The sequence below is a fragment of the Panicum hallii genome, chromosome 1 (genome assembly GCF_002211085.1).
Source record: "Panicum hallii strain FIL2 chromosome 1, PHallii_v3.1, whole genome shotgun sequence".
NCBI classification, from domain to species: Eukaryota; Viridiplantae; Streptophyta; class Magnoliopsida; order Poales; family Poaceae; genus Panicum; species Panicum hallii.
The window spans coordinates 51,196,833-51,213,694 of NC_038042.1; the positions used below are offsets into that span (position 1 = coordinate 51,196,833).

General features: G+C 47.3%; 3 protein-coding genes across 4 annotated transcripts; 1 reads left to right on the top strand and 2 right to left on the bottom strand.

Annotated features, from left to right (window-relative positions):
* Window positions 1-4,315: 4,315 nt before the first annotated feature.
* Window positions 4,316-7,945, bottom strand: LOC112884240 (vesicle-associated protein 2-1). 2 transcript variants are annotated; one of them, XM_025949618.1, is made up of 8 exons: window positions 7,459-7,945; window positions 7,290-7,360; window positions 7,114-7,195; window positions 6,891-7,006; window positions 6,650-6,787; window positions 6,515-6,541; window positions 5,777-5,810; window positions 4,316-4,850 (listed from the first exon to the last, which is right to left on the bottom strand). In XM_025949618.1, the coding sequence occupies exons 1-8, from the start codon at window positions 7,511-7,513 to the stop codon at window positions 4,657-4,659; spliced, it is 717 nt and encodes a 238-aa protein (XP_025805403.1). In that variant the 5' UTR covers window positions 7,514-7,945; the 3' UTR covers window positions 4,316-4,656. The 2 variants fall into 2 exon arrangements, with proteins under 2 accessions (XP_025805403.1, XP_025805409.1); XM_025949624.1 differs by having other exon boundaries at window positions 5,736-5,810; window positions 7,459-7,936.
* Window positions 7,946-8,784: 839 nt separating this feature from the next.
* Window positions 8,785-11,395, bottom strand: LOC112884255 (50S ribosomal protein L19-2, chloroplastic-like). Its single transcript, XM_025949630.1, has 4 exons — window positions 10,902-11,395; window positions 10,261-10,347; window positions 10,044-10,174; window positions 8,785-9,128 (listed from the first exon to the last, which is right to left on the bottom strand). Exons 1-4 carry the CDS (start codon window positions 11,250-11,252, stop codon window positions 9,020-9,022), a joined length of 678 nt encoding a protein of 225 aa, XP_025805415.1. The 5' UTR covers window positions 11,253-11,395; the 3' UTR covers window positions 8,785-9,019.
* Window positions 11,396-11,608: 213 nt separating this feature from the next.
* On the top strand, window positions 11,609-14,194 carry LOC112902939 (putative glycerol-3-phosphate transporter 4). Its single transcript, XM_025972140.1, has 3 exons — window positions 11,609-12,632; window positions 13,172-13,720; window positions 13,810-14,194. Exons 1-3 carry the CDS (start codon window positions 11,738-11,740, stop codon window positions 13,845-13,847), a joined length of 1,482 nt encoding a protein of 493 aa, XP_025827925.1. The 5' UTR covers window positions 11,609-11,737; the 3' UTR covers window positions 13,848-14,194.
* Window positions 14,195-16,862: the final 2,668 nt, after the last annotated feature.

Below are 16,862 nucleotides of genomic sequence, written 5' to 3' on the forward strand. Positions count from 1 at the left end.
CGCCTTTGCTTTGCTTCCTCGATTCGCTTTTCTTTTCTATACCTAATTTAAATTCCCCCAAACTCCCCTTTTGCTCGTTTGATCTGGGGCCTATATTATGCGTTTAATGTTGCGAGATCCTTAACGTTTATTTATATTATATAGGAGTTTATTTATTTATTTATTTGTAAAGATGATGCATCTCCTGCAGACTGTGGTGGGCAATCTGTTTCTGTTGAACCACCTCAGACTCGCTCAGAGCATCTGAAAAGGATCAAGGAAAGCAGGCTGTACTGTACCAGCCGATTATCCGAGCTGTCATTTTCCGAAGTTACCGATGATTTTCGTACGTGCCTGCTTGTCCCGCTGACGCAGCTATCGCCGACCGATGCATCAGGATCCGCGGCAGCAGCAGTTTGGTCCGGGTGACAGGTGACTGGCGGTTGAACACCCGGGTCAGTGGATCTGGACCGGACAGGTGCGTCACACGCTGTCCACTGACCTAATCCCACCAACCTTTTTCTCCTTCAAGAAGGCAGGGAATGCGTCGTCAGGCTAATCATATGTGGTGCGTGTGCGTGTCTTGGTTGGGACTGTACATGCTTGAACGCCTATTCAATCTCCTTCCTTAGAGTAACGCGTTCATTCTTCGGCGCCTTTTTCATATCGGCCAGCAGGGCGTCCGGCGACGTACTCGTAATACAAGATTGGTCACGGTTACAGACAGAGTACAAGCCTAAATCGTGTCGAGAACAAACCGAAGACGGCCAGAGCAAACCAGCGCCGTGCAAACCGATGCACCGCGAGGAAGATACAGATACAGCTATGGATGCAAGACGGGGTCTTCCGTTGACTTCACTGCATTTTCTGCAGCTCTGCTGCTTCCGGCAAAAGATGACCGGGATGCAATAATTTTTTGTTCGTCAATCTAAATCATAGTTGAAATCCGTACAATTAATCAGAACCCCAATCAAAATCTAAACAATCAATAGCTCATGCGAAGAGAAGATCTGATGGATCTATGTAGATCCAGATAAAATTTATATTATCCATATTAACGCACGTATACTGTGCTGGTAAGTAAGTAGTAATAACTAATGCATCAGCAGCAGATTCGACGAAGAAGCCGGAGCAAACGAGACGGTGAGCCGTCCTAATCCCGCGACGGTTAGACAGGCCCCAAGCCGGGGAAAAGGCGTCTCGCCCTCGCGTCGCCGATCGGGTCCTGGCCGCGGGCCGACACGGCCGCGCTGGGGCACCGCCTGCGTCCACTTTCCGCGGCCGCCGCTCCCAATCTCCCATCGCGGGAGGGAGGCGGAGAACGACGGATCGGGTGGTCCGTGGTCGGCGTCGCGGCTCGTGAGAGCGGGGGGACGCAGCCTTTGTGTGAGGTCGCCGCGAGCGACCGGCACCGGCGTGTCGGGCCGATGCCGGGGCCGGCGGGAGCGCGCGCGCCTCCCGCGGGTCCCGGTGCACCGGAGGTGGGCGATGCATGGCAAGCAAGTTGGTCGGAGCTGGGCCCGTGCTGTGCTTCGAGTATGGGCTTTTGCTGTTGGAACGGATCATTTGGGTCCGCGGCACCGTAGCTCGTGATGGCAACGACGTATGAGTGCTGGATTTTCATTCTCCATTCTGTTTGCGCATGCAAATCATGTTTGAAACTTTTGCGTATGAATATAATGAAAGGAGCATAGTAATTAAAACTTTTTTCTATCTAGCATGTGGGCACGACATTGTTGAGTGTAGGAGACGGTGCTCAATGGTCCTGTTGCATTATTTTTGTCTGGAACGGTTGGTGAAAAAAAAGGGAGCATCATTAAGGGGTAAGTCGGCATGATTAGATCCTACGGGGGCCATCATTTCAGGATTAAGTAGGATGATGGGGACTTTACCGTGCTCATCGATTCATGCTCGGCGGCTTGGCGCTTCTTTTGATGGAGCATAGTATCACCCGCGCTACTGTACTGTACGAGCCATGGCTTAACAAAAGCTCTAAAGTGACTAGATAGTGATCGATTAACCTTCAAAAAGAAGTCACTAAATACGTTTTTTAGCGGGCAGAGCTGAAAGGCAATGATATTGTCCTCTCACGCTCAATACAATCGTTCAGGCCAGAATATAGACGTCCGAGTTGTTACACCAACCTAAGTGAACAAAAGCACTGTGCTAATCATTGGTGCCCACCAAGCAATTCAGCATCAGACTGATTGCGCTCTGAACATTTTAATACAAAGACGATCTCGGTGTGAAGCTGCATTGCCGATCCGGACTAGAAAAAGGATGGGACTAAAACTGCATCGCCGCATCTCCTTTTCCAAAAACAAATCCATAGACCATAGCTGAGCATGGAACCTCATTCCTATCAACACAGGTGGCAAGAGTGGTTCCCCTTTTATGCTCCGCTTGCTGCCATAGGAATCAGTTCTTTTTTTTTTCTGTGGAAAATATAATCAGTTCAGAAGTCAGATCCACACCATGCATGCGGCATTATCAAACCACACGCGTATACAGTAATACAGTACGTATATAGCTAGCTTAGCCGCCTTTGATGTGCTTTGCACGTGCGCCTCACGTGATGTGATGCACCGTGGAGGAACAGAAACCTAACGAGCCGAACCTAACCGTAACAGTTAGCCGCACAGGACGTGCTGGCAGCGGCCAGCGCACATGCAATTCTACCAGGGAATTCCGTGCGAAACGGTGCGCTGTCTGCGTGCTAAAGAGCTTCGTGTTTACTTTTTCTCGAATACGTAGGAGCGCTGCGCATCTTTGTACTGTGAAGGAGAAAAAATTTTATGACTCACGCCAAAGAGCTTCGTGTTTACTTGGGTACCGCAAGAACATCGCCGAGTGTAGAGCGAGGCAAAAGAAAAACGAAACATGCACGGCATTGTTAATTGGGAGACCTAGGCCACTGGTGTTGACCACCTAGATCTCGATATGCATAGATGATAGAGCGTGAGTTCCGAAAGATTCTGGTTGCAAATCCATGGCGGATCGCCCTAAATTATTGCTCCCGGCTGAGTCATCCAGGGCGCAGGATCTGTTGGCCGCGCACATGCGGAGGCAGATGCCTGGGCGCGCGCGGCCGCTGTGCGCGCAAGTGCGACGCACACCACGGCACCGGTCGTGCGGCCACTGTTCTCGACCGAGGCATGGGAACCGCCCCTTTCCATGTCACCGACGTACCGGCGCAGGACGCAAATCTTTTGGCGCAGGACGCAAATCAGAGCATGCTTGGTTATCTCGTCACATGTTGGTGGCTGGCTAGGCTTCCGTTTTCTCAGTTTCTACCGGTAGTAGCGTGTGGTGGCCGGTGGCACGGTTTGGCAGTTACAGCCAAGCTAGCAGTGCTTCTTCCCAGGCGTCCTGACTCCTGAGATGATGCGCGATGGAGATACTGGATCAGTGGAGAGTCGGGATCGATGAATTGAACGAACCGTGTGTGTGCACCCGTGCCTCCGTTCCGAGACCTTCCGTGCGGCGACCTCTAGGCGCGTGTGATGTGTACGGGCAGCCGGGCGTGCAGAGCACGGTAGGCGGCGGGCGCGCGTGGAACAGCTCAGCGTGGCCGCGCCCGCCGCCCGTCGGAGCGCGCCTAAATCAGAGGGGGGCATGATACTGTCCGGCAGGCAGGCAGGCCGCCGAAATCAGCCGTGGTCCTGGTTCCTTTCGCTAAACAATCGCGGCGGCTCCTCATCACCTCACGTGGATGGAACTGGAGGAGGAAGAAAAGAAACCATGTCATTGCCATCCTCCTCACCTGCGGTCCACAGAGGCACATGCTGAGGATCGGTTCAGGATGGGAAACCGCACCCGGCGAGCGGCCGGCCATGGAAGCTAGGCTGCCGTGGTTCCAGGAATCCACCGTCGTCAGGGCCCCCCAGCCGCGCCGTTTAACCACCCGTGCGGACAAGCTCCGGCCGGCCGGCGGCCGAGACTGTCATGGTTCAGCGATCAGGACGCGGCGGCTTCAGGTCAGGTGACCGCTGCCCGGAGGCGCCAGGTAAGAAGCTTCCGCCGCGTCGGCGCTTGGTTCACCAAAAATTGGCCGAGGCGTTCGTGCGCGCCGAGCATCGCCCACGGCGTATTGGGCTGGGAGTTTGACGGAAGAGAAGAAAACAAGTGGTGTGCTAGCGTTCCTGGGCTCGTGTTACTAATGTATGGGCTCTTGACAGAACTGCGCTGGCCCAGCAGAAGCGGTCAGCCCAATGTATCATATGATTTGTAACCGAAACAAGCTTATTTCGACCCACGTGAAAACCGGGCAGCCCGTAGCCCACCATCAGCAATCATATGATGATGAGTACTCGTCCCTTTTAGATCAATTAATAAATGAGGAACTTCATCAGAATTTTACAATCAATCCTCTTTGCCACGTCAGAATTTGCGAGGCGCAATACAAAACTGTCGGCATCAATACTCTTTCTTGATACCCCTACGACGACTTCCTCTTTACATTTCCAGTCGGCGAATGCATACAGCTACACATATACGTACCAAACTAAACACAAAAAGGATTAGAAGAAAAAATAGGGGGCAAACACAAATGGAAGATGAAGCAAGCACGGGTGCGAACGCCGCAGCCCGTTATCGTTTCACATAAAACTACAACGCGAGAGAAGAAAAGAATAGCGGTGGGGACTAAAACAGAAAGATGGGTCTCTTTTCCGGAGTTCATCGTAGCGTCGATCTGAACATGAATCCTCGCTCTGGGCTGCAACCTCTGCGTCTCAAGCGGTGGCCGGCGGGGAAGAGAAGATGAGGCTCAGCAGGAGTCCGACCAGGACACCTATTAGGCCAGCGAACGCAGCGAACGTCAAGGAGAAACCCGTGTCGCCCTTGCGGCTCCGACGCCTCCGGAGCACATCCTGAAACAACATTGTTCGTGTTCTTCTGGTAAGTTAAAAGGTTCAAAATAACGAAGCAACGATGTGCAAGTTTGCACCCTGATTGCTAAGTGGATGCTCTATATTCAAGAGATACAAGTAAGCAATGAACCCTTCCCAGACTTCCACAAGTTTGTAGTCAGTGTAACCACTTTGATTTTCATTAGTTGTATCCACAGAAAGTTCAGCATTTTGAAGTAAAAAGTAATGAAAATGTGAGAGATAATAAATCTTATGCGCTTGCCAGATGGCACCTCATTCTGGACTCTTTCAGGTTATTCATCATTAAATGAGCATAAAACGAGGAAAAAACTTAAGCAATTCCTAGAATCCTTCAGCGGCTTAATTTACACCAAGGTCCAAACTTATGTCGTGAATGGCTTGGATACGTTCTTTTCAAATTCCATCCCATCCATTCTGCTCCCTCCTTTTCCAATTTGTTTTATAAAATAGTCATACTTTGTTTCTTGTACAAAACATTAGTTTTATACTTTTCTTAGCCACATGCACAGGAAATAACCAAATGAAGACAGAATGCAACTGTTCTGTATTTTGCATTTGGAGATAAATTTTTATCTACAAAATATATCTGTTGAAAGAAATGTAAGTGTTCCGTATTTTGTATTTTGTGAATTCAAAATATGTCAACCAACATATGAACTAGCAATTCTGTTACATTTTGCTCAAAGGTCAGGCCTCCTTCACACAGCAAATTATTTTTTTGCTCTATGTTGAAGTTTCATTAATGCAACAGCCAAAGTTCAAATTGCTCCCAAAAAATTAAAGAAGAGGACAAAGTCCAAATGCAAATATGATCAAGTAAAATATGGGACCAGAATGAAGCTTAAGAAGTTTGATAAACTGTACCAATTCACGTTGCATTTGCTGATTTTGCTGAAGCATGTTACCTCTTTCATCCTTTAGGCGCTGAATTGTCTGGATCTGAATAAGATAAAAGAAACCAAGAAACGGTGACAAAGGTGCCCAAAAGGATGTTTTGTCATTCATAAAGTACATGAGTCGTGTTATGGTAAGAATATTCATGAAACACTCCCTTTGCATGATCCAAGTTTTTATTTCTTTTTTCAGTTGGAACTTGGAATGTGTTGAGCAGGATAAAAAGTTCTACTCTAGTTGAAATGGGAAATAGTAATTCTGGTCCATTGCATAGTTAACAAGTGTGGCTAAAGGAACACGGCAATGGTCTTCTGGGCATCCTACCTCCCTCAATTATGACCACTCAATTATCGGTACCTTTCCCCATGATCAACTTTATGATCTTTAAACTGTCATATCATGTTGCTTCAACATCTTCCTAATTCTCTGACTTGTATGGCATTACCCAATATGGCTGTGCAAGAAGACGTGCATTTAAAATGTTAAGGCAAAAGGAAATCTGTGTGGGGTGTCTGTAGAGTACTAGTATCTAGCAACTTTATCACTGAACAGTTAATGTGTAAAGACACATACAGTTCCTGTGAACAACATTACTACATAGACATGATAAAAGGCTTCAAGCATGCTATATTTAAGTTTGCAGAACCTTCCCTCCTCTGAATTTGTCAGAGGAAAATCTTAACCAACATGTATTTTTGGTCAAGTTTCAAAGTAAGAATGAGAAGTATTTTTGGGATAAAGTGTATTACCTCTTCAATGCTTGCGTTCTTCAGCATCTGAAAAGTACGGCGTAAACATATGATCCACAGTAAGAGGTTTTACTGAATGTTTATAAGTGAATCATAATTATCATACAGATTACTATAGAACTGTCATTATCTTACTGTCAGATCATCAGACGCTGCTTTGAAGCTCCTGCTTCCTAAAGATGAAACACTAGAGTCGTCTGAGCCTCCACTAGGTAATGTGTAAACAACCTTAAGCTTCATTTCGTCGATTACCTTATCGGCTTCCTTGTTGAACTGCACACATACAACAAGATGGCGTGTGGCTGAATACCATTTCTCTGTAGTGATAATGTAATGCTAAACCTTACAAATTAGTTATTTTGCAATTTCTTCTTACAGTATCAGGAGGGATCTCGTCCATGTCGGTACTGGCAGGCACCTTCGTGCTCTGAATCAAGAACTTATCCTTGCACTGCACATCTGGTGGGTACTCCTTCTGTGCCTGGAGCGTAACTATATCCTCAAATAGGGAGGCAAATACAGACACAGCAATTACACATCAGAAACCAAACGGGGAACCCAAAACAGAACCGCGGAGGACAGGAAAAGCAAGTGTTTACTCGTTATCGTGCAGGAATCCCATGGCTGGACGATGCTCGCGTTCGGCCGGACGAAATACTTCCTCGGCGACGTCGTCTTGACCTGAAGAAAAGAATTGGACAAGCCTGGTTCAACTTCCGCCAGGCGAAACGCGGAAATTCTGAGGTGGACGCCATGAAACAGGAAAGCTATGGACCTTGAATGCGACATGGTGCTCGCTGTTGTTCACCACCTTGAGATTGCAATAGCACGCCTTGTCCAGCTCAACTGCGCCACAAGAATTTGACGCGGAGGAAAACCGCACAAGTTTAACCAATCGCAATGTGAATGAATAAAGAAAATGCCAAGAACTTCGCAGAACTTACACAAGAAGGTGAGCTCCTCGGGATAAACCGAGATCAGTGTTCCGCCGCCACCCATCGAAACCACCTGATCGAACGCACAGAAAAGAAGCGGAAACCCAACCTTTCTCTCCAAGAATTGAGTGCATGCAAAATAAACTAAAAAAAAAAGGCAGCGAATTGGAGCAGAAATGGGGAGGGGAGGAAGCCAGGGGCGGAGGGAAGAGAGAAGCCAATGGTTTTCTTTGCTTTTCTTAGCTCCGGCGACATTGACGGGGCAACACTCACTTGTAGTTGTTGGGCCCGTGGCACTGTAACCGTTCTTCTTTTAAGGTTTTTCTTTTTATTTTTTAGTGAACATCGTCGTTCTTTTTTTTTCTTTATTGGTGGTCGGTGATTTACAGACTATTCAGAGTGTGGTTTCCAGGACTAGAAAGCCATGGCGTTTGGCAGTTCTTATTAATCACTTTCAATTTAGTAGCAGATTGTTTACTGTCTTAAACATATTTGCAATACTCTGATGAAGATAATATATGAACAAGTATATTTGTGAACTATTTAGTAAAATTAACAAATCATCACTAGAACTTGTAACTTCTAAGAAAATAGTGAGATAGTGTTGTTGTACTGGTACTTGCAGTGCCACAAATATTTGATTTTATTCTTTTAAATCCCCATACAGTACAAAACCGGAAGTACAAAACAAAAATATCAGAAGAATATTCTTATCTGATTGAAGTATTAAACAAACGGTAATTACTCCTCGACAAATTGTTGGGGCATGCGTGACCTGTACTCTCCTTGTGGTAGGAACTCATACCTAATGGATACCAGATGGGGGTTCTCAATCATTTTCGCCATTATGATGTCTGGGTCCCAATTGTTGCTTTAAAGAAAATTGAGCTAAACTTAAACTGAAATTTGGTGCTATCAAGTAGTAGTAGACTCAAATTCAAGATAGATTGGGGAAAATGATTGATCCTTCTGTAAAAAACAGCGCCATGCAAAACGGGAGAAGGTTGTGACTTGTGAGCGGTGGGGAAGAAATGCATCGCCTTGCATGTGATTGAAGGTTGGACGAAACTAGTCCGGCCCAGCAAAGAACTCCATCCCCAATTTGTTAGGACTCGTCATGTCAACTACTAATCCATAAAAATACAGACCTAATAGATTCTCCTTTTAGGATAGCAACATACATAGTACAAATTAACTCTCCCTCCGTTTTAACCATATAATCTTAAAACATATGACATTAGAACAAGCTAATTAGCTCGATAAAACGTCATATATTTGAAAACAGAAAGAGTATGGTTATCATTTTAAAACATATGACTTATGAATCCAGGGACATCATAAAAGGATGAGATTAAATTCATAATAAGAAGGTCCTAGTACGATTTTGTACACTGAGGACAAAAGAAACATTGCACTGCAAACCAAAATATGCTATAAAGCCATAGATATTACACATTTGATATCCAGGTAATACAGTGAAATGCACTGATTTGGACAGGGAAGTGCAAATTGTTTGCTAAGAGAAATTGAAATGGTGGAGGGAGAAGCTGTTCTGTCGTCATATCTGATTTTACTTGAAGGTTGAAAAGCGGGGAAGCTTGTGTTTCAAGTAGTACAACTTTGCTCGCCTCACTTTCTTGTGCCTGATTACTGTGATCTCCTTGATCCTGGGTGAATACCTGTAATGAAATATGTAGGTGAAGTTAAAAAATTGTTGCAAGAATTATGAAAGAAAGTAGTCTAATGTTTCAGGCATTTAGCATGTGGTCACCCGAACTAATATGATTGAACTATTAATCACTACTGAAAGACAGAACTGTGGGTAACAATATCACTAGGAGCAGCCCTGCACAAAATGGGACTTATCACAATAAAGTCTTCTACATTTGCTGAGAACATTAGCAAGTAACAGATAACAGATTACTGAGGATATTTACACACAGAAAAGGGGGTAATTGACAGACAGCCAAGTTGACAAAAAGTCTCAAATTTACATAGGTGTAACAAAACGAAATATCAGTGTAAAACGGAGGTATGGGATAGTTTTTCAGCATGACAAGAGGTCACTATGAAGATTTGAAATTTTGAATGCTTCAGCTCCTATTTGATAGCTCTTCAGGTTTGCTGAGAAGATTATAATTCCAAAAGAACTATAGTGCGCGTAATGTACTTAAAAGAAAGAAAAAGCAAGTGGATAAAAAAAGTTTATGCTGCGGCATTTAACTAGTTTAGATCTTCTGCTACAAAACTGAGTGATAACGTATATTGAGCTAGAATGCAAACATTCTATAAACATTTCAAAAGAAAATTTCAAGCTCCACTATGAACCTGTAAGTATTGAAAACTAAACTGATTATATAGCCAGCTTATACAAAGGTATACTAAGCATCCCGAATTTCAATATGATAGTACTCAGAAGTCTCACTGCTAGTATAATATACAAAATGAAATAGATGTATTAATTTTTTTCCCATAGTAAAAAAAAGAACTACCTATACAGAAACTTTTGAATGCTGACATTTAGCAATAGTGTCACCATGCAACACTAAGCAAACTATCTGCACAGCACAGAAAAAAGATCATAAATAACTTACACTGGGAAGGTAATCTCAACTCCTACACCAGCAATGATCCTTCTGACACGGATTGTGGTGTGAATACCAGCTTTGTGCTTTGCGATGATTATTCCCTTAAAGAGTGACAATCTCCTCTTGTTGGGCCGTTGCTGAAACAAGAAGTGCTTCAGATACCAACAACCATCCAATGAGGAATTAGCCCGAGCAACACATCCAAGACAGTGGAAATTTTTACCATCCTAAGCTCGATAATGTCACCAGGCCTCAGATCCGGTACAGTCTTCACCTTCTCAGCCTCCTCAATGAATTGCTTGTTCAGAATCTACAACACCAAATAATTCAAGGAAATAGTACATAGCATGTTAAGCTTCACGAGATCATAATGGATTATACAAAACACAGTGAATGAACAGCCAGGGATCTTGCACAAATAGTCAAAGCACCAAATTTCTATCCCGCCATGTGCCTGTGTTAATGAAACCGTGCAAGACCAACAAAGAATTAGAGCTCATAAAAGATATTAGACTCGTTGCTGACTTCTCTGCATTGACAAGCCTTTCAGGACAGGACTACATGTACTGAGAGTTCGCATAAACAGTGAGAAAACCGATTCTCCACTTCGCCCATTACTAATTCCAATGCGTGGTTACCTTAGAGACTATGCTAGTATGCGGCAAGACAAAACAAAGAAGTCCGAAGCAGTTGCCATAGAGAACTAGAATTCTGAACACTACGCAATGAGATGTTACTCCTCCATGACCTGATGCCTCCCAATCTACTCTTTTGCAGTAATTTGCAGACTACATTTCCACATAATAAATACTCCAATCCCGGATGCTACACAACTTAGGAGAAGTCCGTTCAAGGAGCGCTCACCCCGATGATTTCGCCGAACTTAACCTTCGGCTTGCTTGGCGGCGGCGGCGGTTCCTCTGCCTCCTCTTCCTCGGCCACCGCCACCGCGACAGCCCCCTCGGCCTCCCCCTCCTCGGCGTCAGCTGAGCCAGTGACAGGCCCCGCCTCAGCCTCAGGCTCCGGTTCCCCGGCTTCGGCGCTGGCGTCGGCGCGGGCGACTAGGTGGGTGGTCCGGCGAGGGGAGGCGCACAGGGAGAGCCGGCGGAACGAGGAGGCCACGGCGACGACCTGCGGCGGCGGCGAGCGGTGGGAGAGGAAGGCGTGGGGAAGCACGACGCCGGAGGCGGTGGCGGCGGCGGAGGCTGCGGCCATTGGATGGTTGAGTTGGGCCAACGTGTCAGCTGCGGAGCATGGGACGGGCCGACGGAGGAGGGAGGGGGGGAAAGCGTCGCCGCGGCGGGAGGATTGGGGGAGAACGCTATCCGCCTATCTCTTTGTGGGAGGGGCTGTGACGCTGCACGCGGGCCCCAGCTTCTATCCAGGAGTCCGAGCGATCTGAGCCGTTGGTCGAGGTGAGCGAGGCCAAGAGGAGGGGAGGACCGGAGGAGGCGAACGCGAAGCCCATGTGCACCAGCCCCCGAAGAAAACTGTCATGGCAAATATTCGTTTCGCAGGAACCAGACAGTCGTGTCAAGCCCACAACCAACTTGGGCGCGTGTCCTACGCCTGGACCCATCTCCCCGCCACGTCCTCTCTTTCTTCCCCTCCCTTCCGGCCTTCCCCACCGGGCCAGCCACGGCCCCACCGGCCACGCCACCACCCCTCCCCTGCCCTCGCGACCTCCAACCGCGCCGCCGATGACGAAGCCGCCGGCGCCGGCGATGCATTCCCCGGAGCGGGCCGACGGGCCGCCCGGCCTCCGCGCCCTGCCCGCCCTCTCCTACAACACCCACCGCGCCCTCGTCCTGGGGCTCACCTTCCTCGCCTACGCGCTCTACCACGCCTCCCGCAAGCCGCCCAGCATCGTCAAGCGCGAGCTCGCCCGGGCCTGGCCGCCCTTCGCCGACCCGGCGCTCCTCGGCGCCACCGACGTCGCCTTCCTCACCTCCTACTCCCTCGGCATGTTCGTCGCAGGCCACCTCGGCGACCGCCTCGACCTCCGCCACTTCCTCGCCTTCGGCATGGCCACCAGCGGCGCCGCTGTCGCGCTCTTCGGCGCCGGGTACTTCCTCGGCCTCCACTCCCTCGCGTTCTACGTCGCCGCCCAGGTGATCGCCGGCCTGCTCCAGTCCACCGGCTGGCCCTCCGTCGTCGCCATCGTCGGCAACTGGTTCTGCGGCCGGAGGCGCGGCCTCATCATGGGGGTATGGAACGCGCACACCTCCGTCGGGAACATCACCGGATCGCTCGTCGCCGCCGCCATGCTCGGGTACGGGTGGGGATGGTCGTTCGTCGTCCCGGGCGGGCTCATTGCGCTCGGCGGGGCTCTTGTGCTTCTCTTCCTCGCGCCTTACCCCCAGTACGTCGGCTTCGGTCCGGCGCCGATCGAGCCCGTCGCTGAGGAGAGCACGGACGGGGAGGACAGCAGCAGCAGCGCCGCGAGTGGCGTTGGGAAGGACAGGCGGGATGCCGTGGGGATTTTGAAGGCCCTCGCCATTCCCGGCGTGGTCATCTTCGCGCTCTGCCTCTTCTTCGCTAAGCTGGTTGCGTACACGTTCCTGTACTGGCTCCCCTTCTACTTGAGCCAGACTGGTATGCCCCATAACTTTTTTTCCCAATTGATTCAAATTGATCACATAGTTACACATTATCACGTTAGATTGGCGTGAATAGGCAAATATGTTCTTTTGATGAAAGTGGACTCTTCATTATAATCAAATTCTGATTGTGGACACGACCTTAGATTGTAGCATGTTACTGTAGTTATTCTGAGGGACCGAATTATGTTGTAGCAGTGGTATTACCAGCCGTGCAAGAGATATTAGAACATAAAAGGCAAAGTGTGGTAGCAATTTATGTTCTGCTAGTTAACCAGTTTATCCTTACCCTGTTGTTCTGTTCTGTTTTTCTGATTTCAAGTCTCTCCTAGTCAAATACAACAGTATTATGCATACTGCCTAGTAGTGTCTCAGATGACCTGCCTCTGGTCACTTTTTCCTGGCATTACTGATCCTATGCACGACTTCTGAACTTTGTTTTCTATTTCATCTTGCCATGATTCGAGTAATCCTTCATATGTGGATTGTAAATTTAAAATGCTGCTTTCTTACGTCATTTTATTTTTTTTCCAGCTATTGGAGGCGAGCACATGTCAGCTGCATCTGCTGGATATCTATCAGTTTTGTTTGATGTAGGTGGAATTATTGGTGGAATTCTTGCTGGCTTCATATCTGATCAGCTCAATGCTAGGGCCACAACAGCCGCAGTCTTCATGTACTTGGCGATACCATCACTTTTCCTCTTTCATGCATATGGCAGTATTTCAAAAGCGACAAACATTGGTCTGATGATGATCAGTGGTCTGTTTGTTAATGGACCCTATGCTCTAATAACAACTGCCGTTTCTGCTGATCTCGGCACTCACAAGTCTCTCAAAGGAGATTCTCGTGCATTGGCCACGGTAACGGCAATTATAGATGGGACAGGATCTCTTGGTGCTGCATTAGGTCCATTTCTTACCGGATTCATTTCGAGAAGGGGGTGGGATTCAGTGTTCGTAATGCTTGCTCTTTGTGCGTTTGTCGCTGCCGTATTGTTGTCGAGTCATGTGAAAATAGAAATTCCTCAGATCATTGAGAAATGGAGAAATCGCTCAACTAACATGAGGAATGGAAATGAAGGTAAAGCCACAGTGTTGCTATCTTCGCATTTTATGACTCCAAATACTCAGTTTCTTGATATATCTTGATGATCTTTCTCTGTCTTGTAGATTCTGATGTTCAGCCACTTTTAGTGGAGGAAAGCTGATGGCAAGGCAGCTTTCATTGCTGCTGTAGTGTGAGGCAGTTTTGTAGTGTTGTTGTAAGTGAAGAATGCGTTGGTTGATGGGTTCTGGAGAAAAGCCAACTCAGGCCGAGATAAGGAAACAGTTTCTGTCTCTGGTGCTTACAATCTGAGCAGACGAACATGATTGACATAGCATCTGTTGTGGTATTTGTCAAATGATGGTCCATCCACAGTAGAATTTTGGATTCGTCAATCTGCTGTAACTTGTAAGAATACTTGTTTTTTCACGTATCGAAATGCACTCACTCTTCAGGGTCTAGATGAACATATATAGGGAGATAGAACATTGACTTGACAGTCTCAAGTACAGATGAATTAAGGCTGTGTGCACGATGCCAATGTTGTTTGTTTTTTTACTGTAGATGGTAACTGAACGGGTGTCGAGCATTTTGTGGTATCCTTTTATTAAGTCTGAACTGCTATCGTCCTGCAGTTTTTAGATAGCGATATGTGCTGTTGTTTGAAGAGATACAGAGAAGGTTATTCTGGAATGTATGCATGAGAACTTAATCTTTATGCTTACTGTTATATCGCTGCACCTGGATTGAAGCATTGTCGCCATTCCTATCGCAGTTGAGGAGAGCCACACATGCAATTCCTACCTCCGTGAAGAACACGGTAAAAACTCTGAACGCAATGCACGGAAGTCTGTTTCTGTCTCGGGCTCCCCTCCAATTCGCTATTGGAGTGCGCCGTCCCGAGAGCCCAGGCTAAAGCCCACGGCGGCGGCGTGGCTGGGCTGGGCTGGCTGGCAGGAAACTGCAAGGATATCTCGTTCAACCTGGCCCCGTGGGCCGTGGTACTAGAGCTGCGAGCCCATAGAGAGGGTTGCACCGTCACCGTGCCCACCCACCCAGCCCATCAGCAGTCATGCTCATGAGTGGGCCGCTGGCCTTACAGACCAAAAAAAAAATCATGTTTACATATATAATAATCCAACCCGTTTTTTCAAAAAGAAAAAGAAAAGTGGGCCGCTGGCCGCGGGCGTTCACGGTCTGAGAACTTGGATGCTCTCTCAGTATGTTTCGTAAATTGTAATACTAAAATAACTGCAAGGCCATAAAAAATAGCTGCAAGCAAGAGTTTTTTTCTATGGCAGCAAGAGTAAGAGTTGACATAAGTGAGAGTTGCATGACTGTTTGGAGGGTTGGCGTGACGCAGCAGGTCAGAAACTAGATATCAATTACTGCATATCCGATTGTGCGGTGATATCTGTGGTGAGCAGTGATAATCATTTTGTGCCCCCCCCACACACACCTAAAAAGCTCTGAAGCACGACTCGATGTGCGGCTGATCATCGGCCGACGCAGGCAGCTAAGTTCTCGACACGACCTTCCACAGTGTGCTCGCAAGCCGCGTCGCACTTAGCATGATCCATCTGCGCCGCGATAACGCACAAGCTGCATGACCAGAAACTGAATCGTGTCGATTAATTCTGCAGTCTGCATACGATTTGAATGTTGGACAATTGGAGGAGTGTGTGTGTGTGTGTATATACTGATATATATTGGTGCTCTGTTCCACAAAGAAAATAGTCTGTAATTTCATTCAGATAGCAGATGAGATATTAGACGGAACTGCTAAGGCTATGGATGAATGAGGAATGTGAAGTATGGATCGAAAGGTACTCGGGTGATGGTATCGATCGAAGGGTTCTCGGATGATGGTGCCTCGATAACAAATAACATTCTACTTCTATAGGTTGTTAGACACAACAGCTGACCTTCAAAAAATTAATGACGAGTGCTTAAAAATTTAGATTTGGCAAAAGAATCGCGTAGTGATGTAACCATGTCATTAGATTTTCTTCCTAACCACATTACGCATTTCTATTCAAAAAGCTACTGTGTAAACATAGGTACTTTAAACATTGTGGGCTAATGTTGTTTGCAGCCACAAAAAATGAGAAGTGAAATAGGTTTCGCGTTCCGTTTGAGCGCATGCCTTTGGTCGGGTCACACCAGAAGACTCGGTAACCAGCTCGTGATTGGAGGGTGCCAACCTTTGCCTGACTAGCGGATTAACCCCGTAGACCGAGAGGTGCTCTACGATCACACACCACCGGCCGTCTTCACGCCAATTTCGCTTAGCCCGCCCACCTGAGCAGCAGTCACGCGTATGAACTTTCCGGACACGGGCCTTATGATCCTCATACCGATGTGCTAGGAAGTCACACAAACCGCACCGCGTTCTGAACCACATTCGTGAGTGATCCCTAAGATCCTTACAGCCTGCATGTCCACAAACTGAATCATGGCAATTTGTCGTTTTAGATGATCCAGGATGCAGCCGCTCGCTGTCTTCAGGTCAATTTGGCTAGCCCACCTAGCTCATCTACAGTCATGCGTGTCAACCTTCCGTTTGCGTGCCTGCTTCACGGTCCTCACGCCGATATACAAGCTAAGTCACAAGGCGCACCACACTCAGCGTCAATGCGTGCTTCATCCCTACAGCCTGCATGTCCAGCAACTGAATCGTGGTGATTTCCCGTTTCAGACGATCACACGTGGAGCATAAATGTGGTGCTCATTTCTCTGCAATCAGAGAACCAGAGACAGTTTCGTATTGTTGGGATATTAGATGAAACTGATAGGGGCAAGCACAATGTGGAGTCGTTGGGAAATTATCGAAGCGCCATCTTTCCTACGAATTGATCATTTATTACTCGATCCACCTCCAATTGTTTAGATATTTAGAAGTGATAGAGGCAGCAGAAAGCATTCCAAAGCTGGTACTCACAATGCAAATATGGGTCCGCAAATCAACAGTGTGCCAATAATACACACGCTATTCTTTGTATGGCAGCTATCTAAGAATCCATCCACTACAAATCAAACATCCTCAAGAAGTCTGTAATCAATGGAGATCAGTGTGACCTCTGCTTGAATCCCTCGAAACACCGAACGTTGACATATTCGTTTGAGCTTTGTGCCCTTTGGTGACACATGCAGGGCAGCAAAACGTATTCTACGCCAC

Bases quoted from the DNA above. Each gene is read 5' to 3' on its own strand.
- LOC112884240 (XM_025949618.1), bottom strand. From the start codon at position 7,513: ATGGGTGGCGGCGGAACACTGATCTCGGTTTATCCCGAGGAGCTCACC. The intron at 7,196-7,289 runs GTCCATAGCTTT...TCTTTTCTTCAG, and splicing joins AGCACCATGTCGCATTCAAG to GTCAAGACGACGTCGCCGAG. The intron at 6,788-6,890 runs GTAAGAAGAAAT...GTATGTGTGCAG, and splicing joins ACGAGATCCCTCCTGATACT to TTCAACAAGGAAGCCGATAA.
- LOC112884255 (XM_025949630.1), bottom strand. From the start codon at position 11,252: ATGGCCGCAGCCTCCGCCGCCGCCACCGCCTCCGGCGTCGTGCTTCCC. The intron at 10,175-10,260 runs GTAAAAATTTCC...TTCTTGTTTCAG, and splicing joins ACATTATCGAGCTTAGGATG to CAACGGCCCAACAAGAGGAG. The intron at 9,129-10,043 runs GTAAGTTATTTA...ATTTCATTACAG, and splicing joins GTTGAGATTACCTTCCCAGT to GTATTCACCCAGGATCAAGG.
- LOC112902939 (XM_025972140.1), top strand. From the start codon at position 11,738: ATGACGAAGCCGCCGGCGCCGGCGATGCATTCCCCGGAGCGGGCCGAC. The intron at 12,633-13,171 runs GTATGCCCCATA...TTTTTTTTCCAG, and splicing joins CTTCTACTTGAGCCAGACTG to CTATTGGAGGCGAGCACATG. The intron at 13,721-13,809 runs GTAAAGCCACAG...TCTGTCTTGTAG, and splicing joins CATGAGGAATGGAAATGAAG to ATTCTGATGTTCAGCCACTT.